This window comes from Microcebus murinus, chromosome 27 (assembly GCF_040939455.1).
Source record: "Microcebus murinus isolate Inina chromosome 27, M.murinus_Inina_mat1.0, whole genome shotgun sequence".
Taxonomy (NCBI): domain Eukaryota; kingdom Metazoa; phylum Chordata; class Mammalia; order Primates; family Cheirogaleidae; genus Microcebus; species Microcebus murinus.
This window is the reverse complement of record NC_134130.1, coordinates 7,584,495-7,605,205: the sequence shown is the minus strand read 5'-3', so window position 1 is coordinate 7,605,205 and position 20,711 is coordinate 7,584,495. Positions and strand designations below refer to the sequence as shown.

The 20,711-nt window shown below is 62.7% G+C and overlaps 2 protein-coding genes across 3 annotated transcripts; both read left to right on the top strand.

Moving 5' to 3' along the window:
• The first annotated feature begins 7,688 nt into the window (after window positions 1-7,688).
• Window positions 7,689-13,066, top strand: CIRBP (cold inducible RNA binding protein). 2 transcript variants are annotated; one of them, XR_012915149.1, is made up of 8 exons: window positions 7,689-7,798; window positions 9,111-9,219; window positions 9,323-9,429; window positions 9,518-9,656; window positions 9,751-9,832; window positions 10,197-10,267; window positions 12,603-12,737; window positions 12,908-13,066. XR_012915149.1 is itself a non-coding variant. In XM_012745773.2 (7 exons), the coding sequence occupies exons 2-7, from the start codon at window positions 9,117-9,119 to the stop codon at window positions 10,663-10,665; spliced, it is 519 nt and encodes a 172-aa protein (XP_012601227.1). In that variant the 5' UTR covers window positions 7,689-7,798; window positions 9,111-9,116; the 3' UTR covers window positions 10,666-11,421. The 2 variants fall into 2 exon arrangements, 1 of the variants encoding a protein (XP_012601227.1); XM_012745773.2 differs by lacking the exons at window positions 12,603-12,737; window positions 12,908-13,066 and adding an exon at window positions 10,649-11,421.
• Window positions 13,067-13,612: 546 nt separating this feature from the next.
• FAM174C (family with sequence similarity 174 member C) lies at window positions 13,613-15,977 on the top strand. The gene is made up of 3 exons (XM_075998198.1): window positions 13,613-13,949; window positions 14,865-14,981; window positions 15,572-15,977. Coding segments are annotated over exons 1-3 (405 nt in total). The 5' UTR covers window positions 13,613-13,662; the 3' UTR covers window positions 15,573-15,977.
• The last annotated feature ends 4,734 nt before the right edge of the window (window positions 15,978-20,711 follow it).

Here is a 20,711-nt window from a genome sequence, read left to right as displayed (position 1 = left end):
CCCGCCCTGTGGGTCAGGGCCAGGGCCTGCGCGACCCAGGTCGCCGCCCCCTCCCTGGGCGGGGTGGGGGACAAGGAAGGAGGATGTCGTCCGCGCACCTGCGCAATCACAGGGGCTGTGTCTGCGCCCCATAGGTTGGAGACCCCGCCCCTAAGCACGCTGCCCCCCCAGCCTGGGGTCCCAGGGGTCCAGGCTGTGCAGTGCGAGGTGGGGGTGTAGGGGTGGAGCTCGGGGCGGAGACACGGAAAGGTAAACTGACGAGCAGAGAGGGTGGAGGCCACAGGGTCGCGAGGGGCGGGATCGTCCCTACCGCTCCCTGCCCCCATTGAGGAAAAAGCTGAATGGGAGGGGGCGGCCCCCGGAAACCCGCGGGGATGGAAACGCGGTTTCCAGGGCAACGCGCAAGGTTAAAGGAGGCTGACGTCACCGCGGGGAGAGCACCGCCCGCCCCCGCTTGCTCGCTTCGGACCACCCAGACCCGGTCCACCCCCCGGGGCAGCCTCACTGGTGGCCAGGCCGCTCGCTCATCTGCGTGCGCCAATAGTAGTGCGAGAGGGCCGCGTGGAGGCGGGACTCCGGTGGGCCGGGCCGAGTGCGCAGGCGCGAGCGCGGAGGCGCCGCGGGCCCAGTCCTCCCCGCGTGCCTGCTCACCTGGGGGCGGGGATGCGGCGCCCGGTTGGTGGCGGCCGGCAGGACGGAAGAGGGGGCGCTGCACGTGGACCCCCAGCGCGGTGCGCTCGCGTGCACCTGCTCCCACGCACGCGCGTTTCCTGCTGCTTCTCCACCCTCAAGGCCTAGAGCGAGGGCCAGACCCGGCCTGGACCTGCAACCCCCGCTGTGGGGGCGGGGTGCTGAGGTTTTGCCAGAGGGTTGTAGGCAGAGGGGAAGGGTGCCCCAGGCCGGGGACTCGGCGTGTATAAAGAACTGGAAACCCGAAAGCGTGTGTGGGGAGTTGAGTTGGTGGAGAAAAATACCAACGACCCTAGAGGGGCGATCCCCAAGTCCGTGATCTGCAGACCAAGATGGGGCCAGGGAGGAGAGGCAGGTGAGGGGAACAGAGAGGCCAGGGCATCGAGGAGGGGACAGGACACCTGGCCTGGGCGTGGGGGGAGGACAGATGGGCCCCTGGCAGCCTCGCCCTGGGGCAGGGAACTGCTGTTTGCATGGCCAGGAGCCCAGGACATGCCCTGAAGGCGGCTTTCAGTCCACAGGGAGGTGTTGGCAAGGGGCAGGCTGGAAATTTGGGGAAGGGGAGCAGGTTTGAGATGCCTGTGTGAGCACTTGGCAGGGAGTCCGGCCAGGAGAGGTGACGGCCCAGGGGGCAGGAATTCCAGGTGGCCCCCAGCTGCCTGGCTCTGACCAGGTGTCACTTAGGGCAGCGGTCAGAGTAAATGGGGGGGGCCTTTGCCAGGTGGGGAGGTGTCAGCCAAAACGTTGGGTCGGAGGCTGGCTTCTGGCGGTAGCCTGGAAGAAAGTGGAGGGGAGAGGCAGGGCAGGGGCTGGCCACGTGGGCTGCTGTGGCAGCCAAGGCGACAGGGGGCCTGTCCTGGAGGTCCGCTCCGGGGCGGTGACCTCACATGCGGTGACCTCATAGGCGCACAGTGCTCCTCCATGCTGAGGCAGCTGTGGCGGTCAGAAGGTCCCTGAGGGTCACAGCTTTCCACTTGAGGCCAGAGTCCCTGGGGGTGGCCCAATGGGCGCTCAGAGCTGGCTGTAAGGTTCTCAAATGCCAAAGGCCAGTCAGGTGGTGGCAAGGGTGGGCCCCTGGCCGGAAGCCACCAGTGAGATGGGATTGAGCCGGTGCCCAGGCACAGCCGCCCCCACTGGGCCTGGCTCCACCCACCCTCCTATCCAGGCGCCATGGGAATGGGAGTTACCTCGCTGGAGGCTGGGGACGCCACCATCCTGTGGCCAAGGGCGTGGGGCCCAACCCAGAAGCTTGGACTCCAGCCCCGCCCCCTGGCTGCCCAGCCCTGGGAGGCCACAGAACTGGCAGCCTCTGGTGTCCCTTGGGATGGGTAAGCAGCCTGGCCCAGTGGTGGAGGAGGGGACGCTGTCACCTGTGGCCCTCCAGCCCTGGCCAGCCAGCGCCTGCCTCTTTCCCTCCGCCCTTCGTCTGGGTCTTCTTCCTTTCTCTGGCGGCCCAGCCTTTCTCTACTTCTGTCCCAACATCTTTCTTGCTGTCCAGCCTTCTCCCAACCCTGCACCACCGGCTCCTCCCTGCTGGCCACCCCCTCCCTCACCCCCAGCACACATTCCAGCCTCCTCCTCCGCCCACCCTGCAGCCCCTCCCTGGAGCCAGCTGCTGCCTTGGGTGCCTGGCCACTGCGTGGGGAGTGGGCTCCAGTGGGGTCAGAGCTTGGGGAGCATGAAGGAGCCCATAGGGCACCCCTCACCCTTCTGGAATGTGGGTGGGGCCGGCCTCCACGGAGGAGAGGCAGTCACCCCGAAGGCAGGCGGGGACAGCTGGCTGCAGCCCCACGCCCAGGACGCTGCCCACACAGCCCTCAGGGAAGATGAGCAAAACCCCACAGATGGTCCCACATGGGGCCCTGCACAGCCACCAGACACACGGACCTACAAGCCCAGCATGCCCCTCAGCAACCTAAAGTATGTGCAGAGGGCTGAGTGCACCAGGCCCCTGCTGCACCCACACCCCACCGACCTGAGACACCTCAGTCAGCCGTGTGCCCCGCAGAACAAACAGGATGTCCATAAACCCTGGGCCATCACCCCTACACCCACACCCCAGGGGCAGAGGTACGCGGACACCCTGAGACCTGCAGCCACCCCGGGGGATCCTTGGTCTGCTAGTCCCAGTGGGGGAGGGACTGTGTGTTCACAGGTGTGTCCTAACCTGCTCCAACCAAAGGCCTTTTTGTTAATGTTGGAAATACACATGCAGTGGGGGAGTGAGCCTAAGGGAAATTCTGTGCGAACTGTGACACCAAGAAAGAACAGAGAAGACCTAGGTGCTCACTGTGCACGACTGATCCCAGGTGCTGCGGCTCTGCCAGCTCCCCAAATGAGGCCAAGAAGGCACAGAGAGGGGCCTGGGCACTGCCCTCCCCAACAGCTGGACCCCTGGGCTGCTGCTGGCCCTGGAAGGATCGTGATCCGTGGCTGAGCAGCTTTGGGTGCCTGGACACGTGTTCCCTGGGCACGTGTGGTGTGTCTGCTTGGATGTCGGAGCCCTCCAGGCACACTGGGGCGGGCAGGTGCCAGGTGCTTCTGGAACCTGTTGCATGGAGAGGTGTCTGGGCTCGCATTCAATAGGCTCTGAGCCCTTGCAGCTGCCAGGGGGAGGAGGGGACACTCTCCAGTTGTCCATTCTACTGCTGCCATGGAGATACTACCAGCCCCAGGCAGGGCCCACTCTGTGACTCCTTGTGTTTGCAAGGAACCAGCCTGTGTGTGACCCCTGCATGTGGGGCCTGGTCAGGCTTGGGACTCTAAGGTTGAGCGAGTGGAGGGGCCTAGGTGGGGGTCTGCTCCTCCTGCTCTTGGTGGTGGGGACTCTGAACACTGCCCCTTCACCAGTTTCAGAAACCCAGTTGCTGCAGCCCTGGCCCCCACACAGGCAGGCCTCAGAGGCCAGCTTTAGGCCTTTCGAGGGCCTTGCAGGGTCTCTGGCATTTCACGGACACCTAATATGTGTTGTATGCATGGCACTGCGTGTTCCCCGTGAATGCTGGCCCATCAGTGCGCAGTGAATAGGGTTATTGTCGGGTCTCTTTGCAGAGTTGTAACAAAAGAACAAACAAGTGTGTGACCCCTAGGGAAGGCATAGGTCTCCTCTAAGTCCTCTGCCCAGTCACAGGCCCCCAGACACCACCACTCAGTGTGTCATTGTGTGTCCTCTGGGTCCCATCCACTGCCTGTGTGTCACAGGTGCATGCAGTTGGCAGGGGCTGCTGAGTGCGTCTGTGTGAGTTTGTGTGCAGGCAGTGGACACGCTGCAGGTGGAGGTGTGTGTGCACCTGTGTCTCCGGATGTGCATGCTAGAGTGTCCTTCTGTGGCCCAGGCCTGGTCTGGGCCACATTCCTAGGCTGTGACTCAGGCCTGTGGGGTGGGGGTGAGGCCAAGAGGAGCCCCTTCCCCACCCACCTTGCACGACCTCCAGGGTCTTGGATGGTGACCCCCTCCTAGGAGCAGGAGGGAAAGTGAGGTCAGGGTGCAGCTGGATCTCAGGTGCCTGTGGTCTCCTGGAGAGGTGGGAATCCCACCTCAGGCACAGGTGGGAGCTGGGGGGAGGGGCAGGTAACCTTCCTCCTCTGGGCTTCTGGCTTTCTGATACTTCATTTTGGCCTCCTGGGACATTGGTCCGCCCTGGGAGGCCCTGGCTGCTTCTGACACAGCTCGCGTGCCCACTTCAGGGACGTGAGTCACGCCACCAGGCACAGGGACATATGCTCTGGGGGTCCCGGCCCACCCGAGTCACGCACGCCCAGCCTTGTCCCGGCTGCTCCCGTCCGTCCGGATGGATGGTGCACACTTTGAAGTCCGAGCGCCAGCTCCTTTGTGTAGTACACGCAGCGCCACGCAAACCCCCTCCCGTGTTCTCCGTGCACACCTCGACGCCCGAGTGCCCACGCACACAGCGCCACGGTCTTGTCCACACAAGCCTGTGTCTCTAGTAATCCTCACGCCCCCGTCTCTGTACCCACGGGTCCCCCGCCCATTGGCGCACGTTGGCAGCGCGCGCAGGCTCTGCAGCCCCCATCCTGGCTCTCGGCCTTGCGGGTCTGGGCCCCGACGGTCCCACTAGCGCGCCCCCGCAGGGCGGCCGCCAGGTGCACCTTCCCGGCCCACGCCTGGCCAGGAGGGGGCGGTAATTATGCAGCCCCGGGCCCCCCCCCCCACGCGCCTTTCATCCCCGGCCACGCCTGTCCCGGGCACAGACGCTCATTACCTCCTCCCGCCCGGTCATTAGCAGGGGTCGGAGGAGGACCCGGCGTCCGGCTGGCCGGGCCCCATGCGGAGGGTAGAATGGGCGGTGCGGAGCGACGCGGCCCCGCCCCGGTCTCCACGGCAACGACCCCGTGCGGGGGGAGGGGCAGGGGCTGCGGGAGACGGCGCCCCTCTGCGACAGCCATCTGGGAGGGGGCGGATTTGTGAATGAGCCCACGGGCCCGAGACGGAGACGGCGGGACACAGAGACGGGGAGACGCGGGGACGCGAGGCTCCGGCTGAACCCGCACCCTAGCCAGCCAGGGGCCGGGCCGTGCCGCGCGTCGCGCCAAGAATAGCAACGTCGCCCCCGCGCGGCTATTTTGAGCCCCCTCCTCCCCCGCCACCACCAGAGCAAAGGCGCGGGGGCGGCCTGAGGGCGGCGAGCGAGCCTCGGGGGTCCAGAAGCCGGCTGTGTGCTCGCCCCGCGAGACCAGGCCTCGTGCAGTGGCCGTGCGGGGCTGGCAAGGGTCGCTGGCTGCAGGAGGACCAGTCTCCTACCCGGGGCCCAGCAGCAGGCGGCTGAGCGGAGGGGCGGGACCTGACCCGGGGCCACCGCCACGGCGACAGAGCGAGGCAGCAGCGCCCTCTCGCGCCCGGCCTGGGTCCTGCATGGCTGCAGTGGCCGCAGCACGGGTGGATGAAGGGGGTCCCGCGCCCCGCCCCCCGAATTCCCCACTGGGACGCAGGGGCATGACTAGAGGCGGAGTCACAGGCACACGCAGGCGCGGGTAACCACAGAGACACAGGTAAGAGGACAGGTACACACCTGCGCACAGGCCTGGGACACCTGAGACACCAGTGCACAGGCCTGGGTGCGGATGTACACAGCCACAGGTACCCGCAGGTGTGTCTGTCCCACCACCCTGGGGACCCAGGGCGGCCTGGGCGCTCACGGAGCCTGGTGCATAGGACAGGCTCCTAGTACACGCCTAATAACTGGGTGCTGGTGGAATGAATTAATTAACACGAGCACTTTGCAAAACCAGGAAAGGGAAAGACTCAAAACCAAGGAACCATGGGGGGACAAGACTGATCCAGCGGGCGCTGTGACTATGCCCCCCCTCCGGATGCTCGGGGGCAAGGAGCGCCCCCGCCCTGATTGCGCTGGGGACAGGCCAGAAAGAGTGGGCCTCGACTGCTATGGGGCTGGGCATGCTGGGCTGGGTGGGTCTGACCCCAGGGGGTGGGTGGACCCCTCCCAGCAGGGGCGGCTGGCGGCGTGGAGCTGGGCGCTGCTGTCTCTCCGCTCCTTTTAATAAACACCCTGCGTGAGTGGCTGACGCAGCAGGCTGCTGCTGACGGGGAGTGGGGGGGGCATGAGGTGCGGAGGGGGTGGCCATGAGTCACACAGCTGCCTGGGGGAGGGGTCCTTGAGTCCATGAGAGGTCCTGGAGACCTTGTCGCTGGAGACAGTGTCCCTGCCCACGCCCTTTTTGCTGGGTCAGCTCGACCCACTTGAGGCTGCAAGTGAGTCTGAGGCCTGGAGTGGGCCTGGGACTTCTCTAGAGTCGGCTGCAAAAACGGGGTCTCTGTGCCTCGACTCCCCCCAACTTGGAAGCCCTTGAAGACTTTCTTTCTGGGAACAGAGCTGTGGTTGGGTCTTTGGTCTGGGCAGGCAGGGGTCCACCGAGCTTTTTCCACCAGGGCCGGAAGAGGGGAGAGGGCCCCAGCATGAGTTGGGGCTGGGACAAGGAGAAGATGGAAGCCATAGAGACCCTGGGGAGCACTTTGGAGATAAGGGTCTCTGCAAAGCTGGTTCTCCTGACAGCAGAGATTTTGGGACCCCCACAACCAGGCTCAACAAGGAATGCCTTTGGAAGACCCAGCTGGAGGAGCAGAGTGGGTGCTCCATGGCGAGTGGGCGGGCTTTGGATGTGAAGCTCGGGGGGAGCTAAGGTCCCAAGACTCAGCTGAATGTTGGGGTGCAATGGGAACTCGAGGCTTGAGCCAGGCATTCTGGTGGGTGTCTGCCAGCGATCTGGAGATGGGATACGCAATACTGTCCAGCCAGCTGAATGTTGGGGTGTGGATGACGCAACCAGTGGAGGTGAAGTTGGGGTTTGGGTAGGAGTTATGTGTGGGTGCAAGCCAGGGTTTATAGGCAAACAAACTGGCTAGGGTAAAGTTAGGGTGTACCAAAGTGTTGGGAAGGAAGAAGAATTGGAATTGTGAATATTGGGGTTCACATATATGGAGTCGTCTGTGTTGAGGTTTGGATGGGCACTGGGATTGACAACGTAGAATGTTGAGGTGCTGTGGATAGTGAGATTTCGGTTATGCTGGCGAGTGTATCAGGACGGATCGATGTCTGGGTTCGGATGAAGTTGGAGTGTCTGAGAGCCAGGGCTAGGGGGTGGGGGGTATGGGGATCTGGGCGAGGTCGACATGTTGGGATTGCTGGAGCACAGTAAAAGTAGGGGTTTCACCACATTCAGGGGTCCCCACAAGGCCACAGGCCCCTTTGTTCCACAATGCAGGCACTAGGGCGGGCACGCGGAAGTGGGTCAGCCACGCCCCACTGCGCACCGGCCACGCCCCCGCGCACGAAGGTGGACTGCGGACTGGGAACGTCCCAGCCAATCGCCGCGCCCGGCAGCAGCGCCCGGGAGTGGGCGGAGCCGGGACAAGCCCGGCCCCCAGCTCATGAATATCAGGCGCGGCCGTGGGCTCCGGAACCTCTGATTGGTCTGCGCGGCGCAGAGGGCGGGCTAGGAGGCGGGGCCACGAGGTAGCCTATATAAGGCCGGGCTCCGGGGTGCCCCCCCCTCACTCGCGCGTTAGGAGGCTCGGGTCGTTGTGCTGTGTCGTGTTCCCGCCTGCGTCAGGGACCTGCCCGGCTTAGTGGTGAGGGCCCTGGCGGCACCGGCTCTGAGGAGCCCGGGGCAGCGGGCGACCTGTGGCGGTCAGACGAGGCGGGGCCGCGGCGGCACGCCCCTGGGAGGGGGCGGTGCCGGGGCGGGCCCTGGGTGGAATCCGCCCCGCCGGCGGCGAGGGGCAGCGGGAGACTGGGCCCAGCAGTGGCCAGAGGGCATTCCCCCGCAGTCCCGGGCCGCCGGCAAAGCGGGGAGCTGCCGCAAAATGGCGGCCGCGAGCTCCAGGCTGCACCCAGTGAAATGGCGGGATCGCCGAATGCCCGGATGGAGTGGCGCAGGACGCCCGCTGGGCGCATGCGCGCGCGGCGGGGGGGGGCCACATGGTGGGCCCAGTTTCTAGGTCCCGTTTCCCGACCGTGGGGTCAGGAGTGTCTGTGCTCAGTTCCTTATGCTTCCCGAGCCTCAGTGTCTCTGTCTTCCCACTGGATTGACCGAGGGCCAGGACGCCCTCTTAAATCCCGGCCGAGCACGCACAGTTCCCGTGTTTCCCACGTTGCCACGTCACGCTCTACGCCCGTAATTGGGCCCCGTGTTGGCACAGTCGCCAGCATGCGGCTTCCTAATCGAGTCCTGGCCTTTGCTATTGGAGCCCTTGGTGGGGTCGTTCGCTGCTAATAAATGCTTTGAGTGTCAGCTCGCCACCCTGTCCCCGGAGTAGTTCCCTCAAATATCTGTCTCCTTGTCCAACATCACCTTTTCCGGGCCACCCCTCCCTCTCCCACCCGGTCTTGTTTATCGTCGGTGTCTGGCCAGAGCTGCTCCGCAGGCCTGGGTGGCCTCCCTGACTGCCTGGGCCCAGTAGTCCTGTCACTCTCGGGGCATTTTACACTGAACTACTAGCACCTTCTAGTCCAGCAGCCAGTAGACCACAGGTAGTTAGGGTAGGAGTTCTCCCCATGTGGGAGCGGGGAGAAACTGGGTGCAGTCCTGCCAGAGCGCTCAGGCCAACTGGAAGGACCAGTTCAGCCCAGGCAGAGGCTGTGGGAGAGACACAGTAGGCCCTGTATGGCCCCATCAACACCGAGGACTGTGGAGCCCTATGTGGCCCTGCCCCCAGGGAGCCCTTAGTCTGGGATGTGGGTAGAACTGGGCTAATTAGGAACCAGCAGTCCAGGGTGATTAACTATTTTGTTTAAATTAAGTCCTAGCTCTGAGTTTAGGATAATAAAACAGAAGTAAAATGCTTTCCCCAAACTTCCACTAAATAACATATGTCACTTGCATAAAATAGGAGGGAAGGTGGTGAGAGGTGAAGCTCATTAGGGATTTCAATGCTGCCACAGGCCACCATGGCATCAGATGAAGGCAAGCTTTTCGTTGGAGGGCTGAGTTTTGACACCAATGAGCAGTCACTCGAGCAGGTCTTCTCAAAATATGGACAGATCGCCGAAGGTGAGGCTGGTGCTGGGCTGGTGGTGGAATAGTGATGGCCTGTCCTTGTTCCTGCCTGTGGGGACTGCTGGGTGCTGACTGCAGACCTCTCTGCTCTGCACAGTGGTGGTCGTGAAAGACAGAGAGACCCAGCGATCTCGGGGTTTTGGGTTTGTCACCTTTGAGAACATCGACGACGCCAAGGACGCCATGATGGCCATGAATGGGAAGGTGAGGGTCTGGGGTTGCAGAGCGTGAGCTCCCCTCCCCAAGGATGGGGTGGCGCAGAGAGTAACCTTTGCCAACCTCTGGTCTCCAGTCTGTAGATGGGCGACAGATCCGAGTTGACCAGGCAGGCAAGTCGTCTGACAACCGATCCCGTGGGTACCGAGGAGGCTCTGCCGGGGGCCGGGGCTTCTTCCGTGGGGGCCGAGGACGGGGCCGTGGGTTCTCCAGAGGTGAGTGCCACAAGGGTGGCATCCCTTGGGGATGCAGTGGAGGCACTGCTGGCAGGAGGTGGTATTCATTTCTCCTTTCTGTTCCTGCGAACAGGAGGAGGGGACCGAGGCTATGGGGGTGGCCGGTTCGAGTCCAGAAGTGGGGGCTACGGAGGCTCCAGAGACTACTACAGCAGGTGAGGGGAGGTGGATACCCAGCAAACGTGCATAAGGGTGTCTGGGAGGTGGCCAGGTCATATCCAGGGTCCTTGGGTGGACTTCTCCCAGATGAGATGAGGCTGGCTGGGCATGGAATTGAGGTGAAGGAGGTGGCCCAGGCAGGCAGGAGCTGGGCTATTCAGGAGGACAGCCAAAGGGCAGGGGAAGGGCCAGGTGGGGCAACATGGGTGGTGATTTTTGATGATTTCACAGCATCTGCCCTGTTGCCATTCTTGTCACATCCCCGTGACAGATTGCTGGCATGAGGGTGGCAGTTTAGTTTGCCACAGGCAGTTGGTAAATCAATGCTCTCTAATGCCTGCTCTGTGTGTCCTTCTGCAGCCGGAGTCAGGGCAGTGGCTATGGTGACCGGAGCTCGGGTGGGTCCTACAGAGACAGCTACGACAGTTACGGTAAGTCATGCTCCGAGGGTGCCACGCTGCCGTGGCCTGCTTCGGGAGCTCAGTGCACCTTGGTGCCCTCTGCCAGCAACTAAGGCTGGACACTCAGACTGTCACTGTGCTTGCCCATAAGGAACAAGTTTGTCCTCTCAGAGCCATTTCTACTGCAGACCATGAGGGCCAAGTAAACTGACCAGAAAGGAAGGGAGAGCAGGGACCCGCCGAGCAGCCCAGCATAGGTGCATGTGTGGCCCGGCTGGCCGCCCTCGGCTGTGGGGGGGGTTGGCTGCTCCCGAGGCGGCCGGGCCATGCCCCCAGTCTGCACTCGGGAGAGGAATGCCGCGTCTGTTGCTGCTTCAGTGCCTTTACACTGTACCTGCTTCTTGTCCTCAGCTACACACAACGAGTAAAAATCCTTCCTGCTCAAGATCGTCCTTCCAATGGCTGTATATTTAAAGATTTTGGGAGCTTCGCTGAATCGTTAATGTGTAGTGAACACACCTTGTATTCCCACTTTTGTAGTCATTTCAGTTCTGATCTTGTCAAACCCAGCCTGACTGCTTCTGACCCCCGAGATGGCCTCATTGTTAGACTTTTCTTTTTAAGGAAGCGCTGTCGTTTTTAAGGGTTTTCGAAGCGTTTGAGAAGCACTTCAGATTTACTTTTTTCTTTTTACTATGAGCCATGAGTTCTTAAAAAAATCGCCGGGGGTTGTGTGGGTTTTTTTGTTACACTTTTGGGTTTTTGTGGGTTTTTGGTTGTGTTGCCTTTTTTGTTTCTCTTTTGGGGTCGGCGCCATGAAGTTGGGTGCCCCATTCACTTCTGAGATCGAACAGACTCTGAATCCGCTCTGTCGGAAGCTGAGCAAGCTGTGGCTTTTTTCCAACTCCGTGTAACGTTTCTGAGTGTAGCGTGGTAGGACACCATCGGGGTGGCGGCAGAGGCTGCCCTGAAGCCCCAGTCCATCTGCCCATCTGCACTGTGTGCCCCGCAGTAGACGTGCAGACGTCCCCCGAGAGGGTCTTGAAGATGTTTATTTATATTGTCCTTTTTTACTGGAAGACGTATGCATACTCCATTGATGTTGTATTTGCAGTGGCTAAGGAATTCTTGTATGCAGTTTTCTTTGGCTTTACGAAGCCGATTAAAAGACCGTGTGAAATGAACCTTGCTCTGACAATTTCCCTTTCGTTGCACAATACACTCCCTGCTGGGCTGTCGCAGTCAGACCTGAGCAGGAGCAGTTGAGGAACAGTAGGTTTGCCAGTCCTACCTGAGGCCTGCGGAGAGCTAGCCGAGGAAGGCAGAGCAAACTGACGCTGGCCGGGCGTTGTGAACAGCTGACGGCACCGTCCCTTTAGGTGAGCGAGGTGGGTGACGGGAGCGCAGCTCAGACAGCAAGGCAGCCCTGGGAGGCTTCCGGCAGGGGCAGCCCAGGGCTTGACAGGACTGGTAGCAGGGACAGTGAACCCTTGGGCACCTGACGCTGACCGGACGGCCTTAGTCTAGCAGCAGGCAGAGAGTGGACGGCACGTGGCGTCCCTGGGCGACCAGACTGACCAGCTCGTTAGCTAGTTCTGCTGTTGCTTCACGAGTTCTGAGCGTTCTCTGCTAGCCTATGGAAGCTGCAGCCCTCGGAGGACAGAAGTGTTGTGCGCCCAACAGAAACCTCTGAGACGCAAGCTGCTCCCTTGGCTAGCTCATATGTGGAAATAGCCCTGTAATTCGAGGTAACTCCTTTCGCTCGTGTCCGCATCCCTCTTGTCAAGAGCTCATTTGAAAGTAAAGTTATGTACCCCGGGAATGTTCCTTTGACTGTTTTTTTTTTTCTTCTTTTTAAATTTTTATTTTTTAAATCAAACTAGAACTAAAGTCAGGCCCTGCCGGTTCTTCCCTGTCTGTGGCCAGGCAAGCAGCCTCGGGCACAGTCACGCCTCGCTTGTAGGTGCCATCCATTGAGCAGGATTGGAGACCACCGAACGCCCTGCCTTTTGGATTTTTTGCTCATCAATTGACAGTCTTTTCCAGACCTCTTTAAGTCATGCACCTAACTAGCTTTCTCTGATGTCTGTTGCCACCGTTAGTTTTTTCCAGAGTCCACACTGGTCTCTTAAGCAGCTCCATCCCGAGTGGGTAGCTGGCTCTGCTGACGGGAATGTGGCTCTGGCTGCATCTCAAGGCGCAGCCCCGCCCCGGGCACACCGGCCCATGACGGTGCCTCTGAAGTCATGGCCCCATGACTAGCTCGAGACCCTCGTGGGAGCTGTGGATGGTTTCTGGGGAGGGTGGGGGGCAGTTGCAAAGCCCTATCAGGAACATCAGGAATAATGCTTCTTTGCTTTGGCAGGTTGAAGGGGACCCAGCCGGGACACAGGGAAGGGTGGCCCAAGAACAGAGATGACCTCAAGGGGTCACTGTCCCAGGAGGGACTTCACCTGGAAAGAGCCAGAGATGCAGCTGCCTGCCTTTGAGGCTTGTTCCTGTAAGTGCTGTCGGGTGGGTGGCAGGCAGCCGCATCCCTATCCCTGGCGGTGCCTCGGCCCACTGGCATTCCCGCACCTATGCGACCCGGCCAGGGGAGACCCCTGCCCAGGATGGCACATGCAGGCTTCGGCCCTGTCCGCTCCTCACCCCTCCCCCTCGTTCCAGTAGGTGCTTCGCCAGTGAGGTTCGGCCTCAGGACTTCAGACCGTTCCGGGAGGACAGGACAGGCCAAGGCGCTGGCGGCTGGGACGGCGGCCAGTCCTTGCCCAAGACGGTGGAAGACATGGAAAGGCGGGTTTAATAAAGGGCCGATGTGTGCACCTGAAAGCTGAGTCTGTGGTTTAGGGTGCGGCTGCTGAGGGTGGCCTGACCCCGCAGGGAGGATCTCGGTGGGTAGGGGCAGGAGCTGTACCCAGGCGAGGACCGCCGGATCCCCTCATTGTGCTGTGACCAAGTGGGCACGTGTTGCCAACGGGCTATCCCCTGCTCCACTGGCTGGCCTGGGGTTGCGCTGAGCGCGCTGGGCATGGCAGCTCCAGAACCACGGCCAGGACACCCCACACTCCCGGGCAGGCCCTGGCCCTGCGCCTCAGGGCGGTGCAGAGGGAAGCAGGCCGGTTTCTCCGGGAGCCTGAGAGCACCTGGGGTCCCCGCGGGACGCCCTCGGGGCTCTGCCAAAGAGGGAGGTTCCCCTATCCCGGCGTCGCACACGCGGGCTCACATGCTGGCCGCAAGCCCGGGCCGGGTGGGGGAATCTTGGGGGGGAACTGTGGGTAGCGTCGGGCGCCGCCAGACGGAGGAGGGGCCAGTGGCGGTTCCGGGCCCAAGCCCCGCCCCTGCGCCCCATTGGCTGGGGCCGCCCTCGCACGCCTGAGTGACAGCCGCGCGCAGGGGCGGGGCGCCGCCACCGCTTCCGCCGGGCTATGGGGCCGCGCATGGTACCGCGGCCGCTCCCGGCGCTGCTGCTGCTGCTGCCGACGCTGCTGCTGGTGCGCGGACTCAGAGAGGCCGTGTCTCCGCCACTGCGCTCCGTGCAGGTCACGCTCTCGCCGCCGCCCGCCGTGACAAACGGGAGCCAGCCGGGCGCGCCGCACAACAGCACGCACGCACACCTCCCGGGACCGCTGCGCTCCCAGCTGCTGCGCTCCTTCTACGTGCTCACGGGCTTGTGCGGCCTGGCAGCGCTCTACTTCCTCATCCGGGCCTTCAGGTGCGTCACCAGCCGTGGCCAACCAGCGCGCGCTGGCGCTTCACGTGCCGGGCCGCGGGCACCGCCTCTCTCCGGAGTGGGCGTTTCAGGCGCTGCGTGGGTGTAGTCACGTGGTCTGGCGGTGCCGGCGGTCACGTAACGCGCCCGGGGGCCCCCGGGGCTGGTCGGCGTCCCGCCTGGCCAGGCGTGGAGCTGCTGGCGCTGCGGGGCCGTGGCTGCCCATTTCCCCGGCGGAACAGCCAAGGCCGGAGAGTGCCAGCCCGGGGACCCTTTGATGCCCGGACGTGCCCCCGACCCCAGGGTCTTCGCCCTGCCTGCACGCCCCCGCTCCGCACGACCCTCAGGGGCCGCAGCTCTGCTCACCCATTACCCTGGCCCTGCCGCCCGTCGTCCCCCCTCGTTCCTGGGCCGCCCCGCCTTCCCTGGCTATGGCCCGAATCCCTGCGCCCGTAACTGGCTGCCTCACTTTGGGGTCTTTGGCGCCTCTGGAAGGGCCTTGATCACGCAGGGACGACCATGTTCCTCCCTGTCACCACCCTGGCAAAGTCCAGGCGCTTTTCAAGACGCCCTTGGTGCGGAGTTCCTCTCTCCCGTGTACCATGGTGGGCAGGGCTGGGCCCAAGGGGGTCCTGCACGCAGCTGATGCTGCAAACCCCCAGACTCCGTGTTTACGTGAGTACTATGGGGTGACGTCAACACCCCCCTTCTGGGGTCACCGCAAGGGGCGAGGGGATGACCTTCAGAGGGTCCACCTACCTCACTGCCACCTGAACAATTAGTAATTGTGGTGATTTTGATGTAAAAGAAACAGACACTAGACCAGGGAAGTTTGCAGCAGGGCCCTGGGGTCCCAGGGAAGGAGGGTGGTGCAGGGGGCATGGGGAGGTGCCGCTGAGTGCTCGGACCTGTTTCCAGGTTGAAGAAGCCGCAGCGAAGGAGGTACGGCCTCCTGGCCAACACCGAGGATCCCACCGAGATGGCCTCGATGGACAGTGACGAGGAGACTGTCTTTGAGACCAGGAATCTGAGATGGTGCACAGCCCTCCCCCACCCCCAGGGGCCTCTTGGTGGGCTGCGGGGCTGCAGGAACAGCAGGGTCGGGGTCATCAGTGCAGTCATGGAGGGTCTCCCCATGGTGTTAATGGGACCAGTCTCTGGAAGGGTGTTCCAGATAGAGGGAATAGCAGGCCAAACAGCAGCAATGCTGGATTGGGGAGAGCCTGGGGAGCAGTGCGGGTGTCAGCCTCAGCAGGGTCCTAAGCAGGGGGTGACAGGCCTGTGTGCTCCAGTGTGGCTGCTGTGGGGACCTTGACTTGCTGGGAGTGGCAGGACCAGGGGACAGGTAGGGCACCCTAAGATCAGACACCAGCCTAGGAACCTCTCTGTGGTCTCTTCCACCTCCTGGCTGGGAGGCCCCTTCCACTGAGGCAATCAGTTGGGCAGGGTGGACAGACAGGGGAAGCAGACCCAGGTGAGCTGCAGGGGTCCAAACAGGCTGTCCCCTCCTGTGGGCAGAGCACCCCTGCCTGCCCCATTTGAGGTGGGTACGCCCCGGCTGCCTCTGCCCAGCAGGATGGCCCTCTCCACGCCTCACCTCTCATCCCTCTTTTCCTCCCTTCCAGATGTTGAGCCGAGGGGAGGCAGCATTTCTAGTAGCCCCAGGGGATGACAAGAGACTAGACCCACCTCAGTGCCCAGCGTTCCCAGCCTGTCCTCCTGCTGGCCTGAGTGCCTCACCACGTGCCAGTCTGAGCGCTTCTGCTGGAACCTGTGCCACCACCCGCCTGCCTTCCCTGACCCTCTCCTGGACTGCCCAGCCTGGCCTCCCAGATGCTGCCTCGGCCTGGCCAGCATTCCAGGTGGTAGAAGCCGTAGGGGCCCCAGTAGCCGCTGCCCAGGGCTCTGAGGCCCCTTGCTGGACTGTGACTTGTGCTGCTCCCTGTCCTCTGTGTGCAGGGAGCCCGAGGGGCCTGTCTGGGAGTGCCTTCCCGCTGGGCTGGGAACAATAAACGTGGCAGTGTTTCTGTAGCTGGCATCAGTCCTCTGCGTCTAGACCCAGGCATCCTGGTTCAGCCGGTGTGGGTAGATGGCAGAGCAAGGGCTCTTGCCTTGAGAGCGCAAGGTGGGGCTCAAGGTGGCCTCAGTTTCCCCATTTGTGAGCAACCTGGGCTTCTCCAGGAATCTCACTTGGTAGGCAGAGAAGGGAGGAGGATCCATTTCCAGCCTCCTGGGACAAGGGTGTACTACTCGGCACCTCTGGGGCTCCCTCTTTTGTGCCTCTTCAGCCTGGGCTCAAGGACCAGGCCCTCGGGGATCCCTCATCATGGCACCCTTGGGGGAGCTTCCAGAGGAGCCCCAGAGCAGTGGTGTAGGGGACTGGAGTTCCCCAGAGCCTGAGTCCCCCCCCCCCCCCAGTCCACCTGTAGAGTCCAAGACACCCTGGGCAAGGCACCAGATTGCTTTCCCTGTGGGCATGTTCTTCCTGCAGGCTGTTGGGTCTGGGTAGAGTCCAGCTCTGGCTTGTCACCCTCTCCCCTTGCTGGTTTGGCCTTGGAGAGGCCTAGGGGAGGCTGGTGGCCACAGTGGCCAAAGTTTTCCCCAGGCCAGCTGGCCAAGCCACCACCGCCCTGTCATGAGGCAGAGCCACCGCTAGGTGGCAACCTCGCACCGCCTGGCCTCCTTTGACCAGCTCCCCCCCAGGTTTCTCCCCAGGGGCCAAACCCGGGGCCAGCTAGGGAAACAGGTCCCACTGGGGGCCCATTTCTTGCACCTCCTCCCGAGCCCCACCTAGCCCCATACCCACCATGGGATGGGCAGGGCCTGCTGGACCCCCAGAACCTCGTGATCTTGCAGGTTCCAGCCTGAGTCCCTGTCCACCGCCAGGGCTGGCTCCACTCCAGTCAGGATCCACTGTCCTCATCCCTAGTGGCCTCCCTCGAGCACCTCACATTTCCCCTCTAGAACGCCCATGCCTGCCTGCTGCAGCCTCAGCTGCTGCTTCCTCTAGGCAGACCTCCCTGACTGCCTGTCCCCTGCCTGGTACTTAGGAGTAGCCCCCAAAGTGAGGGTGGAGGCCCCAGACAGCCCTCCTGGCTGTGCGTGGGCCTGGGGCTGGCTGGCTGCACCCCTGCCTTTGGGCTCTGGCTGCAGTTTCCCTGTCTGTCCCTGTGGGCCTGTCTCTGCCTCTGAACTCCGGCTGTGCCTCTCCATCTGCCCCTCAACGGCTTGTGTCTCTCTGTCTGACCCACTGGGACATGCTTTTCACAGGCGCGAAGACACCATCTCAGGCCCCCACCCTGTGATCTGCGGCCCCCTCCCACAGCTCTGAGCGATTTCTAGAGCTTCAAAAGGCGCGTTAATTACCCTAATGAGGTCAGGAGAGACCCTCGCTCTTCCATCCGGAGCCGGAACAGGCTGCTCCCCCGCCCCGCCGCCTCCCGCCCCCTTGGTGGGGAGAGGGGCTCCGCCTCTTGCCTTCCCCTCTGCCTGTCAGGGCCCGTCCACTGCGCCCGCACCCCAGCGTTAGCGGGCATAATTGGCAGCCCCCGCCAAGGTTAATGCACTATTAGCTGGGAGTTCTCAGAGGCTAAAAGCCAGAGAGGGGCCTGTCAGCATGAGATGAAAGGCCCCGGGTCCCAGCCAGCCCTCCACATGTGTGCACGTGCATGTGTGCGTGTGCGTGAGTGCCCACGCACGGGAACACGGAAGGGGGCTCCTGGCGACTCCACCTCAGGCACTCAAACCCACGTGCACAGGCACAAAACCCAACCCCGAAGACACAGGACATGCAACACGGATGGTTACATGTATGGGATGGACACAGCCTCATGGGACACACACACGGCACCCCCACCACGTGCCACTGGACAAGCACCGAATAGACCCCGTGGCCAGGGGTCCAGGCTGGTGTCCTGGTTGACTGGCTGTGGGGCTCCAGCTTCTCCATCTGGGAAATAGGGACAGGTGGACGCTGTGCGGCAGCCCCGCAGGCTAGACACGGGGTCCTTAAGGGGGTGGCTCGAGCTCCACTGGTGTGGGTAGCTGCCTCACAGTGTTTCCTGGGGACATGGGGACGGGGCTGTGGCCCTAGCACCAGGGTGTCCCACAGACACGGCCCACACACTGCACAATGCTCGCCCAGGGGACCGTACTGGAGGATGCTGTGCCCCTCCCCGGGGTCACCACGGTCGGACCCTTGCCCTGTTTCTTCCTCTCTAGGGGCCCTGGGGCTCCGATGTCCACACCCGGGCCAGCAAGGCCCTGAGACAGTGAGCGCTTTGCTGTGGATAGGAGGCCATGTGTGGCTACTTACATACACTTCATTAAAACACATACAGTGTGAAATCTGTACCTCGGCTCTGGTGGAGCTGGCGGTGCCTGCGTGGCTCCGTGCGGGTGGGGAGTAGTGGACACTGCTGGTGTCTGGACATTGGAGCTCAGATCTGTGTCAGCACCTGGCGTCGGGGCTGTAGGAGTAGGCTGGAGGGTGAGGGAGGGGTGCAGCCGGTCTCTTACTGGCCAGAGCATGGGGGTTGCCATGATCTTGGGGTTCAAGCTGAGGTATCAAGGGCCTAGTGCACAGGGAGATGGGCATTTCAACTTACCAGCAAGGGAAAGGGACACAATTTTATTTTCAAGGACAAGACCTAAAGCCCAGGCGACACCCTGCTTGACCCTGGGGCTGAGTCCCCCTCCACAGGTGGGAGAGGGATGTGGGCGGTGGTTGGGGCTCCCACCAGGAGCGGAGCAACCTGTCCTCCCCCACTTTGTGACCCCCTAGCGCCTGGTCCCCGCCTGGCCAAGACGGGGCCTCTGAAAATCATTCAAGCCGGAGCAGGCAGCGGATTTGGTCCAATTTATTCTGTAATGAGAAATTTCTCCCCGCATATTTTTAGCTTCCTCCACGGTGAGGGGGCCTTTGAAGGCTGAGGGGCTGCAGACCTGATGCCCAGCCCCACAGCCTTGCCCTGCAGGCTGCCAAGGTGCCTGCAGGCGGTGGCAGACAGGCCAGGGTGCTGGGTGCAGGCTTCGGCCAGACAAGAAAGACCCTCCCCGAGTCTGGGGCAGACCCCCACCAAAGAGTCTGCCCTGGGTCCTGAACTGGGGCTGACGGCCAACCCTGGATAACCGCTGACCCTGAGCAACCCCGTCTCCAGAGTGAGCCTGACCTCCGACCCTTGACTCCAAAGGAAGCTTATTCCAGAGTGACCCCGTGGCCTCAGCAAGCCCCTGCGGGCTAAGCCTGGAGGCTAGAAGGGCCCCCAGCCCTGAAGGGGACAGAGCTCAGGCACCCACAGTAGCGCCCTGGCGGGGCAGGGGCTCCCTGGGGCAGGCTTGCCCGGGGCTGGGCCTCGGGCTGCCCAGCCCTGCCCTCCCCTCCCCAGCCCCTTCCTATCAGAGAGGCTGGCCGGGCACAGGGAGGTTGAATGGGGGACGAGCCGCCTTTGTTCCTGTCCCTGCTTGGGCTCTGACCTTGAGAGAGAGAGACAAGAACAGAAAGAAAACGGAGCTTCTGCTCAAATCCACTCGGCGGTGGCGGCAGCGCCGGCTCCCGCCTCGGTGGCCCCTGCATGCAAATGAGCCGCCTGGCGGGGCCTTTGCCACGGTGGTCCCTTTGGCCTGGGTGCCCTTCCGGCTCCCACTGGGGCAGTGCAGGGCCTGTGTGGTTCGAGAGAAAAGATGCTCTCCCTAGCCCACCCCTCCCAACCTCTGAGGTCCCATGAAGTAGGAGGGGGGGTCTTGTCCCAGGACAGGAGAAGCTTCCAGAACTCCCATCCTCCCCCGGGCAGGATGCTGGGGCCGGCCGGACACATGGAGAGCCCGGGCTGGTGGCCCCATATCCTGTGCTCCCCTCCAGGAGGGGCCTGCCCCTCTGCTCCCCAAAGAGCCAGACCAGACCTAGATGCCTGGGAAGGCCCCCTGTCTGCCTGGGCCACAGGAGCCCTGTGTCACTGGAAGCCCAGGCCCTCACTCTGGGGTGCCCTGAGCTTCTGTCCAAGGGCCCTGGCAGGTGACCCTGAGCCTTCTGGGCCTGCCCAGCCACTGCCCGGGGGAGTTGCCACCCTCCACTGAGGGTCCACCTGGACCTGGCATTGACCTTCAAACTGGGGCATCTGTAGCCAGGTCGGGAGACAAGATCTTGAGCCCAGAGCACCCAGAACACCGGGCTGACACCCCTGCAGGGCAGAGAGCAAGGAGGGTGGGGTGCAGGGTGAAACGGACTTTAACGGGAAGAGACAGAGGGAAGGACTTCCAGGCAGGGTACAGACTGGGCAAAGGTCGGGTGGTGTGGCCCCGTGGCAAAGGAGGGTGCGCACAGGACATGGGACGCACACATAGGTGTGTGGCTGTGCCTGGATCCACTTGCCATTCTGTTTGCTGGGGCACGGGCTAGTTTGCCAACCTCTGGGCTCTCACAGTCCCTGCAAGGAGTTTCAATGATCCCTTACTTGGGGACCTTCCAGTTTAAGAGGGCTTGGCTCCGAGACTGGGGTTCCTTCTCCTGGACCCAGAGAGTAGAACTTGGCTGGGCAGTACTGGCTCCATCCAGCAGCCAGCACTTGGTGACAGTGTACCTTTCGCAAGCTCAGTGTGCATAAAGGCATACATGGAGGGCAGGCCCTAGCACCTTGCCTGTGGTCAGCCTCCTACGAGGAGAGATGGCCCTGGGTGCCCTGCAAGGTACAGCACTGGGCCTTTGCTCGGGCCATGCCCTCTGCCTGGAATGTTTCCCATCCTTCCCTTCCCATCCTCCCTCCCATA

Bases quoted from the DNA above. Each gene is read 5' to 3' on its own strand.
- CIRBP (XM_012745773.2), top strand. From the start codon at position 9,117: ATGGCATCAGATGAAGGCAAGCTTTTCGTTGGAGGGCTGAGTTTTGAC. The intron at 9,220-9,322 runs GTGAGGCTGGTG...TGCTCTGCACAG, and splicing joins ATATGGACAGATCGCCGAAG to TGGTGGTCGTGAAAGACAGA. The intron at 9,430-9,517 runs GTGAGGGTCTGG...TCTGGTCTCCAG, and splicing joins TGATGGCCATGAATGGGAAG to TCTGTAGATGGGCGACAGAT.
- FAM174C (XM_075998198.1), top strand. From the start codon at position 13,663: ATGGGGCCGCGCATGGTACCGCGGCCGCTCCCGGCGCTGCTGCTGCTG. The intron at 13,950-14,864 runs GTGCGTCACCAG...ACCTGTTTCCAG, and splicing joins TTCCTCATCCGGGCCTTCAG to GTTGAAGAAGCCGCAGCGAA.